Raw genomic sequence first — 12,508 nt, 5'->3', positions numbered from 1 at the left:
ATGATGCCCAAATCTTAGAATCCCCAAGCCTTTCATTTCGAACCGTACGGCTGATTTTGGCAAAATGGCAATCTACTGACGGCACAGGCTTGGCGGCTCGAAGGCAGTTCTCACCGTCCTTCTCCGACCCCGCGAAATCATGATCCAAAACCAGAGAGCCGAGCAGAGCTTGTGGCCGAAGCTTCACCTCCGCATTCTGTCCCACACCTTATGGTTATGACGGCACCATGTCGAGTCAGAACCCCGAAGCTCGATATCGTGTGCCGAGGATGCAGGATCGCTTCTCGCGTTCCAGCCGCATGGCCGACCGGGTGCAGCAGCTACCTCTAGCAACGATACTCCGCTAAAGTTTGTTGCTGCGAGCTCTTGGTTGAGTCTCTGTTCACACGCAGCTTCGATCCTCTATGTCCTAAACCCGACACCATTACAGACCAGTACAAAGAGAACTACGACCAAACAACTCACCACCAGAATGACAATCTTCAAGTCCTCCTCACCACCCATCTCTGTCCCGCACCACCTCCCAATCTGGACCTGGCTCTTCGACAGCGAGTACTCTCCCCTCCGGAAGCACAATGCCGCCGACATAAAGGGTTTCACCAACGCAGCCACAAAAGAGCACTTGTCGTACGCGGATATTAAAGCTCACACGACGCATTTGAGTACAGCCTTGGTAAAGAATTATGGACTTAAGGAGGGGGAGACGGTTAGCTTATTTGCGCCTAATACCGTTTGGTATCCGGTTGCTATGTTCGGGACGTTGAGGGCGGGTGGTGTGGTCAGCGGGGCTAGTCCGGCTTATGGTGAGTGTGCACAATACCGAGAGTGATGGGGTGCTGATATGGTGTGACAGGGATCGACGAGATGACATATGCGCTTCAAAAAGCCGAGAGCAAGATTCTATTCACTGTCCCTTCGAGCATGGAGATTGCGGCCGCGGCGGCGAAGAACGCGGGCATACCAAAGGAGCGCATCTTTTTGCTCGAGGGGACATTAGATGGCTACAAGACTATGAGTCAGCTGTTGCGCGAGGGAAGCGAGCATGGTGAGGCTGGTCAGATACCGCAGTTTAAGCTGCCGCAAGGGAAGAAGAATAGCCAGGTCTGTGGATTCTTGTCATTCAGCAGTGGGACGACGGGGCTGCCGAAGGCTGTGATGATCGCACATTCGAATGTTATTGCGCAGTGCTTGCAGGTCGAGCAGATAACCCCGGATACGCTGCGGAAGATATTGGCTGTGTTACCGCTGTTTCACATCACCGGACTAGTGCACCAACTGCATTTGCCGGTGTTGTTGAATGCAAATGTGTATATGTTGCCGGCGTTTACGATGGACGCGATGTACAAGGTTGTGGAGGAATACAGGCTTGAGGAGATGTTGCTTGTGCCGCCGATTTTGATTAGGATGGTGAGGGAGAAGGAGCTATTGAAGAAATATGATTTGAGCTGTTTGAAGAGGTTTTCGAGTGGTGCTGCGCCGTTGTCGGCGGAGATTTTAGAGTTGTTGCAGGAGACGTTTCCGCAAACGGCGACAGGGGCGGATGATGTTGGGTTCAAGCAAGGTTATGGGATGACGGAATCGTGTAGTTGTATTACTGCTCATCCGCCGAGCAAGTATAACTACAAGTATGCGTTCAGGGTGGGGACAATAGTTGCCTCGACAGAGGTCAAGATCGTTGATCCGGATACGGGCAGAGAATGTGGACTGAATGAACCCGGTGAGGTGCTTGCTAGGGGTCCTCAGATCGTGATGGGATACCTGAATAACGAGCAGGCTACTAAGGACACTTTCGATGCAGATGGGTTCTTGCATACTGGTGATATTGGCAGGATCGATGAGGAGGGTTTGCTGTCCATTGTGGATCGTGCGAAGGAGTTGATCAAGGTTAAGGGCGAGCAGGTGAGTACTTGCGCGTTTTCTGTCAAAACGGTGCTAACTAACTCTCTAGGTTGCTCCTGCCGAGCTCGAAGACTTGCTCCTCGGCCACCCAGACGTGGAAGACGTAGCAGCACTTGGTATCCCAGACGATTATGCTGGCGAGAGGCCGAAGGCTTATATCGTGATTCAAAAGGACAAGCGAGGCGACCCTCAAGCGGTGGGTAAACGGTTGATCAAGTACGTTCAGGAGAAGAAGGTCAGACATAAATGGATCAAGGAGGTTGAAATTATCGACGAGATCCCAAAAAGTGCTTCTGGCAAGATCCTGAGAAGGGTGTTGAGAGATATGGCCAAGGCAGGAAATAAGGGTATCATTGTTAGAGATGATAAGGTCCCAGCTAAGCTGTAGATTACTTCCGCCTGATGTCTGGTATCGATTGGAAGGAGCATTTGAGCGTTCGGCGATTTGTTATTGGATTGGAAGCGTCGTGCCTTCCTAGTAGATCTATATCTGTCGTCCCTTTGTACACAACTTTCCGACCACCAGGCCTTGAGAAAACTGACGGGTTACTAAGCACTAATCGGGCTTAGGCTGAGTAGGCTGGCTGCCCGGAAGGTTGGCCGGTAGAAGCACAACTGTGTGGGCAGCTTAGGGCGAGTTGGGCGCGGGGACCGCCTAAGTTCCAGTATCTTAGGGGCTGCTTAGGGACCATCTGGAGCTACCTATTCCTAAATAGTGCTTAGTAACCTGTCAGTTTTTTCACCACCTGGTGCGACAGCCAGCTCTCCAACCTCTGATGTTTCGTGACCGGCGGAACCGCTCAATTAGGGTTAGGTCCTAAGAGGCCCTAAGCGGTATTCTTTCCATTTTATGCCTAGCACAATGCAAGATGGCGTGTACCGTCACGCCAGGCCTTGAGTGCAATCAGTAACGGCGAAAGTCGAACGTGACATTTCCAAAGCCTGAGTTGAGTGTCAGCGCAGCAACTATTTTCAGATGTCACGGTATCATATAGTAGGACGGCAATCAAATGCTGGCTGACACGTTCCTACTCCCCTATTATACATCCCGGTCTACCAATTACTACCCTCATAGAATATGAAGACCCAAGGAACTACTGATTTCATACATAGCGGCTTCCCAATATTACTTCTTGCCATTTTCTAGCAATTCTAATTGTCCTTACGTGAGGTAGGCAATACTCGCAACAAGCCCAGGTAACATGCCAAAACAGCCTTCAGCAATTATCATCGTCAGGTAAGAATGGTTGCAAGGGTAGTTACTATCGGTAGCTGACACCAAACAGGCACGGTACACGTCTCGATCAGGCAGATAAGAGGTGGCGGGACACGGCAGAGCACCCTTACGATCCGCCATTATCTTACGGAGGCTGGATACAATGCCAGACTCTAGGAGCCCGGATAGATAGAGAATTAGCATCGCTTGAGCAGTTGGCCGCGCCCATCGATTCGGAGACAGAGGAGAATAGCGGGCGACCACGAAAGAAGAGGAAGGTTATCATACATACTTCTCCTTACAAGAGATGTGTTCAGACTTCAATAGCAATTGCGGCTGGTCTAAGATATCCTCAGCCAGAACAGGTACGCCCATTACCCACGCCATTCCAGCGATCGTCCCTCTCGCGAACCTCAACCATCTCAGCTACATCGAGAGGAGATGCTCTGACCCAGCCTCGCAACCAGCCGCCAACGGAAGAGGGAGAGAAGTTGGCAAAGAATAGCAAGATCGAGCTGAAGCTTGACCCATATCTGGGAGAATGGCTGTCACCAAGCTATTTCGAGGACTCGAAACCGCCGCCATCGACCGACTTGATAGTGGAAAGAGCACGAGAAACTTTGACACGGCCATTGGAAGAGATCAGAGGCGCCGATTTGTCGGCTTTCTTACCTGTACCAGAATCTCCAGAGTATGACAAAGAGAACGAGCTAGCCGCGAATGCATCCGTCGAGAAGGGTGGTCTCCGTGCTATGGCCGCAGCTGGTCATTCACTTCCTCATCGGACCAGAGCTACCTCATTCGGTGTCGACCGGATAAATGGTGCACAGAAGCTCAGACAGAGATCAAGAACCACAAACGTCTACAGTCCCCCAGTACCACAGTACTCTCTTGCGCCTCAGGACCCTATACCTGCAGGGTATGTTGCACATGCGAGAGATGGCTGTGCTGAGCCTGACCTGACATGGGACAGCGCTGAACTGGGCTGGGGCGATGCTGGAGCGTTTCCTGAGGAATGGAGCACCATGCATGTGAGATTGAGGCTCGGTCTGCAGAAGATGCTTGCTTTCTACGAAGACTACAAACCGACCTCCTCCGAGAATGGTGAGAAGGACGTGGACGAAGATATCGTCTTGGTACTCGTCACGCATCAGGCGGGAGCCAATGCTTTGATTCGACTGATGACTGGCGCTCCAGCCCTACACGATGTAGGTGTTGCCTCATTGACATTGGCTGTACGCAGACCTGTGCTTCGAAGACCACCATCTCTGGCAAACACTAGCCATTCACCTCTTGGCTATGATCGAGAGTCTAGGAGAAATTCTAGAAGAGGGTCCCTCGATCTTGGACTTGCTGATGAATTCGAGATGAGGATCATCGCCTCGACAGAGCACCTGAGATTCGGTTCGAATCCACTTGGTCTCAACTCGCCCAGGCTTGGCCGAAGCCCTGCAATGTCAGGCCGTAGAATGGCTGGGTCCGACAGTCTGGAAGGCTTCTCTATTGGAGATCCCCTAGGCTGGCGGCCGAGTAGTTTTGCAAATCTTGGGCGAAGCACGAGTCAACGTGGAAAAATAGCGGATACCTCGTCAAAGCCTGCCATGAACACTGGTCTGTGGGGCTCGCCAGGTATTTCTGCTGTCGCCAAGGAGCCCGTCGACGAAGGTCTAGAAGAGCTTCCACCTATGAGCCCGAAAAGTCGACCAGTGACACCTGTGGATACTGACAGTGTATCAGTGAGCACGTTGAGCTCTCCGACTAGGAGTAGAAGCAACACTGTACAGGGTGCAGGCCTGTGGGGAGGTAGTAGTGCCAACTTGGCTGTAAGATCGGGTCCTGGAGAAGGAACGTGGAGTTCTTCATCTAGTGGTACATTGGATACAGGATCTATCGGTCGTGCGAGAAGTCCTGCGAAGCGGAGGTGGACTGCCATCAGCAATTCACCTTGAGGAATCAGTGAAACAGAAGGTGCACCCCAACGTGTACTCTATGTCAAAGTACGGTCCCCGAATATCCTTATCGTCACAACGGCTTCTGCAACGTTTGTGTTTCGATCATCGAGGTAGACTGAGCTGCTGACCACCAGATCCTGATCGGAAATGCTGACCACCTAAGTCTAGGCTCTATGATTAATTACAAGCTTGAGCACGCTGACTGAGTCTAGACCTCCGCCCGAGCGATACATACAACTTCAAAGGTGCATCTCCGACTCTGTTGCCAGCAGATGAAAGTGAGAACCCGGCCACAAGCGGCAACATGACCGGCACGGCTTCATGCAAATGCAGCAACATGAAATGTAAAAAGTCCAAGACTCCATCGCACCCCAGGGCACGTACCCCAGAAACCCCAGGACTGAGCACAAAGAAGTCCAGTATCCAAGGAGCCATCTGAATGCCAACACCGCGCTGTAGGGAAACAAGACCTTGCGGTTTCCATGCCGCGCACGCCAAGTACGCCCGACCCAATGAGGAAGTTGCACGGCGGGGCTAGTTTCCGTCATGATACCTTCCAAGCAGCTTTGCGTGGATGTCCACGTGCGTCTCGAACTCGTGTCTAGGATCGATAACTCACCTCCGAGATGCATTATCAGAATGTCCCCATACCACTCTTTTTCGAAAGAGCTCACTGGTCACCTCACAGCCGCCCAACTGCTGGTAAATGCATGGCAAGAACACTTGGCCTTGTCCTCAACGCCACGTAACGCCAACGGTGTAGTTGGCTATAGCTTGGAGATGGCAGTGCTCAACCATAAACGATGTGTGGTGCATATATCATGGTCTCCCATCTGAACGAAAAAATTCGTCTTCCCCCACTCGACCTACTTCGACACCATCTACGCACCATGGCTACCCGTACAGTCCTCGAAACCTCGTCAAGCTCAAGCTCGTCGCGGGAGAAGCTTGAAGCTACTCACGTTGAAAAGACTGGGGGCTCTACCGCTATCCAGACGGCCGATAACGACGAGCACGATGTACGTCTGACAATAAAGGACAAAACAGTCCAGATGGCTAACCACGATCAGGTTCCCGAGTATGACGATAAAGAGAAGGACAAGATCTTGCGAAAGATCGACTGGCGCCTGCTGCCCGTACTAACAATCTTGTACTTGCTGGCATTCATAGGTGAGGACCGCTCTTGACGACAATGGAGCTCTCGCTAACCCGAAAGACCGTGGCAACATAGGGAACGCCAAAGTGGCCGGCATGAACACAGATCTTGAGCTCACGGGAAATCAGTACAATATTGCCTTAACAGTCAGCATTCTACTCAACCTTCACGGACCGCAGTACTGACAACTACAAGGTATTCTTCCTGACATACGCTACCCTCGAAGTTCCGTGCAACCTTATCTTGAAGATGTTCAAGCGGCCGTCATACTGGATCTGCCTGATCATGACTAGTTGGGGTATCATCATGACCTGCATGGGCGTGGTGAAGGGTTTCACAGGCCTTTGGACAACTCGTTTGCTACTCGGAGTGTTCGAGGCAGGCTTCTTCCCAGCTGCAACGTACCTTCTAACGGTCTGGTATGTTCGCTGGGAAGTCCAGTCGCGATTAGCTATCTTCTTCTCAACAGCTTCAATGGCTGGTGCCTTTTCCGGGCTGCTAGCCTTTGCCCTGTCTCAAATGGATGGTATCGGAGGCCTAGCCGGCTGGCGATGGATCTTGTGAGCGCATGCAGCCTTCTTGCAGTTCCCACTAACTGTTACAGTATCATGGAAGGTATTGTCACGGTTGCGCTTGGTGTCGCCGTACCGTGGATACTCCCAGACTCGCCACAGCTCTGCACCTTCCTCACACCAGCCGAGAAAGCGTTCATCGACCGACGTCTTGCCAGAGACTCCGGCACCGAGCATGGCAAGCTTCAGACACAGGAAGGATATCAATTCTCTTCCGTCAAGAATGCTCTGCTCGACTGGAAAATCTGGTTCTGCTGCTTGATCTACAATGGCGGAAGGTATGCGTTTCTAACATATCCTTCCAAACCTATGACTAACCAGAACTCATAGCATTCCAATCTACGGCTTCACGTATACTGTACCCACTATAATCACCGAGCTCGGCTACACCGGGCAACAAGCTCAGCTCCTGACCATGCCACCTTACTTTTGCGGCGCCATCGCGACAGTTGTCTTTTCCTACCTCGCCGATAAGAAGCGCATTCGGTGGCCTTTCATTGTCATCCCATACTCCATTGCTCTTATCGGATTCATCGGACTCATCAGCATCCCTCATCCGCGCTATCCAGGTCTCACCTACGGCCTGTTGTTTCTCATTCCAATTGGGGTCTACCCTCCCATAGTCGCCCTGATCTCCTGGGTCGGCAACAATCTTTCACCAACATGGAAGCGTGCTACAGGCATGGCGTTACTTATCACGCTGGGTAACTATGGCGGTAAGTCAAGGTGCATGACATCGTTGGTTCAACGAACACTGACAATTTGTAGGTGCCATTGGCAGCAATATCTTTCTTCAAAAACAGAAACCTCACTACTGGCTGGGTTACGGTTTCAGCATTGGCATTCTGGCTGTCGCTATCGTCAGTACTTTCATCATAAGATGGACATATCTCCGTATCAACAAGTCGAGAGATTCCATGGATCTTGATGAGATCAGGGCTAGATACACGGAACAAGAGCTGCTTGAGATGGGTGATAAGAGTCCGTTGTACAGATATGTGCTGTAGTCTGCGGGGCTCGGCGTGGAAGCGCTGTTTGGCAAGTATGACCCACATGCGTGATTACATAATCTCTCTCCGTCTCTCTTCCGAGGTCTTTCTTAGCTAGTAATCGACCACCACCTACAATACCAGTACCGTTGTGCCCTTGCCTTGCCCTATGGCGCCTTCAGTAATGGATGTCAAATGGAACTGGAGACGCTAGTATACATAATCCTTTGGGAATGGTAGAAGCTCGGCAGGAGACATCCTTCCCATGGATCACGGAGATAAGAAGGAGCGAACCATCTCCTTCCATATTAGGCAAGTCCGGTCGCTACCTGGCCGCTCGGAGACCAGAAAAACACCAGGAACCACCCAAAGCAGCAATAAGTTTGTCAGCCGATTGGTCTATTCTTCAGTCAATAATGCTTATGTGCAAACCGTTCGATTTTGCTAAGGCAGGATACGTGTTGTCCTCACAAGCCTCTTGACGCGTGTCTGCCATATTATAGTGAAGTGGAAACCGCGCTATCGTGAAAGACACATACTGGGCCTTGAAGCACAGGAGCTGCCCATCAGGAACCCCTGTCATCGACGCATGTTTAGGTGCCCAAACAAGTCTGTACGAGTGTGCAGCAATGTTGTACATATCGGCCATTGTGACAAAACCCGATCACCAGGATGTTCGCAGGTACAGGAGCTATCTAATATAAGTACGCAGCTAATCCACCCTCACGCTCTGTTCCTGCACAGCTTCCGCGACAGCAGCCAACACACAACGCAATCAACACACTCAACCAAGCGACAATATGTCTTCATCTATCAGCACAATCCTGATCATCGGCGGCACCTCTGGCATTGGAGAAGCCTTTGCCCAGCGCTTCCACAGCATGGGTAAGAAGGTCATTATCACAGGCCGTCGTCAAGAACGTCTCAAAGAACTCGAGTCTCAGATGGAGAGTGTCAAATCATACGTTATGGACAACACAGACCTCTCCGCCCTTCCATCCCACGTTGAGCACCTCACCAAGACCTTCCCAGACATCGACACAGTCTGGGTCAACAGCGGCATCCAAGAGGCCTTCAAATTCGACGACCCCACATCGTCGAGCGACAGCAAGATCCTCAACGAGATCAACACCAATGTCTCCGCTCCAATGCTCTTGGCACGCCACTTCATCCCCTTCCTCCTCAAATCGGGCAAGGAAGGCAACTTCATGATCACCACTTCGGGCCTCGCGTTTGTTCCTGTAGGAGCATTCCCGATCTATTGTCCCACCAAGGCCTTCGTGCATCACTTTCTCGTTGGGCTGCGACAGCAGATGGCAGGCACGAACGTTAATGTGATTGAGATTGCGCCTCCGAGGGTTGAGACAGATCTGGACGCCGCTCATAAGGAGATTAGTAACACACCTGCTATGTCGTTGGACGAATACACAGCGAAGACATTTGAGGTTCTGGACAATAACAAGGCAAGTGAGCTGAAGGAAGTTGCTGTTGGGTTTGCGGACATGGGAGCCAAGGCGTGGAGACAGAGTATTGGAGGGCTTCTGGAAGCTATGAAAATCGGTGGGTGAACGGGAAAAGTGCTCGTCCTAACACAGGCTGTCAAGTTGTCTCTGTTTGGGGGGTATAGCCATAAGACTTCCGTGCTCACTCACGATGCTCTAGCTCTTTTGGTCTTCAGAACAGTACTAAATAGACCGAAATTGCGCTGAATGTTCGTGCTGCCGAGCTGCATAGCTTTATGCTGGCGATGTTCTCCTGTGTCGCGCTACCATCGCAATTCATGATCGAATACGCTCATTCCCTTATCTGCGAGCTTCCGGTCTCCAGGTCAGCGTTCCGTCCAGAGGAGTCGTGCCGTCCTTCCATGTTGCAATGCGCTCATTGTATGCGCGCGACAGAGAGCACTGCTGTCGAGGAGGCACCAAACATTGTGATGTGGTCCCAGTACCGAGGCTTCACATGTCGATGGTTGTTCGAGACCAGTCGTGGTGAGTTTTAGAACATAGGTATGGCAGGAGCTCTTTTGCGAAGCAAACAAAACATGGGTACCGAGGAGCCTCTATGACGAAACGCCAAGAAGATCTTGACTAAGATTCTGGAGAAACCTCTCTAATCTGTGCTACTACCGAAGGTAAGCTTCACACCATGCCTCGTCCCGGACAACTCTGCCCAGATCCGGACTTAGTGTGGTCACGACGATCGTGTGGCAGGAGACTCTCCTCATCTCACAATCGACGCCGTCGTAAATTTTTTCTCCTCGATGCGTTTCGGTCTCTGAACGCTCCATCCGGATTTGGCACGCGTCATGAACCGCAGCCATCATGGTAGTTCCTACCGTTCTGGTATTGCGAGGAAATTGTGCGTTGTGAGCTTACTTTTCACTTCGCATTCGCGATATGTTGTGCCCGCAAACCTAACAGCGAGGACCGAGATGCAAAGCACCCTACTAACTCAACTGTCACTGACTGGTAATGGACGTTGAGCCGTCATTGTTGGGCCAAAAAGGCCGAAGAATGTCTTATATGCTCAAGACCTCTGACCCGACCGAATGGACTGCTCAACGACGCTGGACCCTTGTATTGACTACGTGCCTGATATCTTTCCTGGCCGGCATCGATGCCACATCCATCACAAGCGCTCTGCCTGAGATAGCGGCCCGGTTCCACGTCGACGACTCGAAATTCCAGCACAGCTACTTTACGGTCACAGCATGGAGTACTGGCGCAGCAATAGTACCCCTTTTCATCTTACCGATCATGGAAGATTTCGGTATACGAAAGTTCTACCTGACCATCTACCTCCTTTTCATGATCTTCGTCATGGCTGCAGGTGTTGCACCGAACTTCGGAGCTCTGGTCACTTTCAGAGCCTTTGCTGGGAGCTTTGGAGGTGTACTGCAGAACATCGTGGACGCAGTTGCGGCTGATGTGTGGAAAGGCGATATTGGTCGACGGACTGAATCGCTTACTGCCTACACGTTTGCCCTGGTTGGTGGCGTAACCTTTGGCCCAGTCTTCGGAGGTGTCATAATTCATTATTTGTACTGGCGATGGTATGTACAAGCCTGCCTGCGTCTCGTGCAAACTCCCTAACAGTGTCAACAGGATTTTCTACATCGAGCTTATCATTTACGGCGCACTATTGCCATATCTCCTTCTTGTCATCAGCGATACACGACCTAAGGGAGAGAAGAGTTTGCGGGAGGTTCGTGAAGTCTTTTCTACAACGGTCCTCCGCTCGGTACGGTTGCTGGGAACAGAGTTTATCATTTCCACGTTCACGCTATGGTCTTCATTCTGCTTTGGCACCGTTTTTTTGTTCACGCAGAGCGTGGCACAAGTTTATGGCAGCATGTATGGCTGGGATGGGTACCAGACCGGTGTCGTGCAAATAGCGGTCGTTATTGGGGAGCTCCTAGGGTACGGAGCATGTCTGGTGCAGAACCGTTATCTGTACCAGATGTCGGCCAAGCACAACAAAGAAGGATCATCAAGCCCTGTCCACGAAGGACGTCTTTACCTCAGCATTTTTGGCAGTCTTGTGGGACTTTCGGGGGGCTACTTCGTCTACGCTTGGACAAGCTATCCTTCGGTTCCCTGGGTTGGACCTACCATCGGTCTCGGACTGGTCGGCTTCGGCGTCATGACCGTCGTCCAAGCGGTTGTTTGCTATGTAACGGACGCGTACGCTTCTCATGCAGCAAGCGCCGTGGCCGGTAATGCTTTTGGAGAAAATATCTTTGCTGCCTTTCTGCCCCTGGCTACGCTCCAGATATACAGCCCCGATACCGGGATGGGCTTCCACTGGGCGAGCTCATTCCTAGGCTTCCTGGGATTACTACTCAGTTGCGTACCGGTTGTCTTGGTGTTTGCAGGGCCCAGCATTAGGAGGAGAAGTCCTTTCATGGACTGACACGCGTCTCCTCCTTTTCAAGCTTCTTTATTGCTCAAACATATTGGTCGTCATCCGGACTATATACTAGGTTCGGGGTCGCCGTTGCGTGCAGATATGTGGATACTCAACTAGCGAGCATGGTGCAGAACATGCACATGATACAGCCTCAATCTTATCCTTGCAGTATCAGCGATCCTGGGGAGAACGGCTCTATCCCAGCCAGCACGTCGAGGTTGCGGATTCTGCCGTGGACAAACCTATAGCGCCAGAGAAAGGTATACTGTGTACTTGCACAGTATAGTGTCCTATTGAGTGAGTGTTTTACACGGTTTTCCGGCAACATGCGTCTGCGATGCACCACGTGGTGAATCTCCAACACCTAACTGATGAAACTCGACCCGATCCACTGGGGCCGGAGCCTCAAGAACGATGCATGTAGCGTACGTCTGATACACTTCAAGCGTGCTAATCAGACGATCCACTGTGGACTACGATCTGCAGAGGTCGCCAGCCGCATAGGTTCGGTACCACCTCGTATCATAACCTGCTAACATAACATAACGTTATGGTAGCCACGCCACAACCTGCGCACGAAACATGGCTCCGCAATTGGGGCGCGGTATTCACCATGGAGCGCTATCACGGGATAACCCCGGTCTGTCTAGTGCTGATGCCGCGCACGACTGCCAAGGTGGGGAATATGTTAAACTTGGCAATTTCCGCGCTGTTTCCGCAGGTGACGATTCCTGCCAATCAGAACACCAGCGCACTACTTGCCATTACCACACGCGAGACCTGCCCAGGACAAACAGCATATCATGTGACGTCGA

General features: G+C 51.6%; 5 protein-coding genes across 5 annotated transcripts; all 5 read left to right on the top strand.

Annotated features, from left to right (window-relative positions):
• Positions 1-472: 472 nt before the first annotated feature.
• On the top strand, positions 473-2,287 carry PMZ80_008872 (uncharacterized protein; the record flags this gene model as incomplete). The annotated part of the gene is made up of 3 exons (XM_064877269.1): positions 473-803; positions 854-1,899; positions 1,949-2,287. The coding sequence occupies 3 exons, from the start codon at positions 473-475 to the stop codon at positions 2,285-2,287; spliced, it is 1,716 nt and encodes a 571-aa protein (XP_064726771.1).
• Positions 2,288-3,101: 814 nt separating this feature from the next.
• On the top strand, positions 3,102-5,064 carry PMZ80_008871 (uncharacterized protein; the record flags this gene model as incomplete). The annotated part of the gene is made up of 2 exons (XM_064877268.1): positions 3,102-3,136; positions 3,186-5,064. 2 exons carry the CDS (start codon positions 3,102-3,104, stop codon positions 5,062-5,064), a joined length of 1,914 nt encoding a protein of 637 aa, XP_064726770.1.
• Positions 5,065-5,957: 893 nt separating this feature from the next.
• PMZ80_008870 (uncharacterized protein) lies at positions 5,958-7,802 on the top strand (the record flags this gene model as incomplete). The annotated part of the gene is made up of 7 exons (XM_064877267.1): positions 5,958-6,086; positions 6,138-6,237; positions 6,284-6,350; positions 6,403-6,783; positions 6,828-7,073; positions 7,126-7,511; positions 7,564-7,802. The coding sequence occupies 7 exons, from the start codon at positions 5,958-5,960 to the stop codon at positions 7,800-7,802; spliced, it is 1,548 nt and encodes a 515-aa protein (XP_064726769.1).
• Positions 7,803-8,584: 782 nt separating this feature from the next.
• Positions 8,585-9,352, top strand: PMZ80_008869 (uncharacterized protein; the record flags this gene model as incomplete). The annotated part of the gene is made up of 1 exon (XM_064877266.1): positions 8,585-9,352. One exon carries the CDS (start codon positions 8,585-8,587, stop codon positions 9,350-9,352), a length of 768 nt encoding a protein of 255 aa, XP_064726768.1.
• Positions 9,353-10,297: 945 nt separating this feature from the next.
• Positions 10,298-11,696, top strand: PMZ80_008868 (uncharacterized protein; the record flags this gene model as incomplete). Its single annotated transcript, XM_064877265.1, has 2 exons — positions 10,298-10,836; positions 10,889-11,696. The coding sequence occupies 2 exons, from the start codon at positions 10,298-10,300 to the stop codon at positions 11,694-11,696; spliced, it is 1,347 nt and encodes a 448-aa protein (XP_064726767.1).
• Positions 11,697-12,508: the final 812 nt, after the last annotated feature.

The sequence above is a fragment of the Knufia obscura genome (assembly GCF_036327395.1).
Source record: "Knufia obscura strain CCFEE 5817 isolate CBS 148926 chromosome Unknown scaffold_12, whole genome shotgun sequence".
In the NCBI taxonomy this organism is placed as follows: domain Eukaryota; kingdom Fungi; phylum Ascomycota; class Eurotiomycetes; order Chaetothyriales; family Trichomeriaceae; genus Knufia; species Knufia obscura.
The sequence above is the reverse complement of the archived record's forward strand: the minus strand, read 5'-3'. Positions and strand labels throughout refer to the sequence as shown.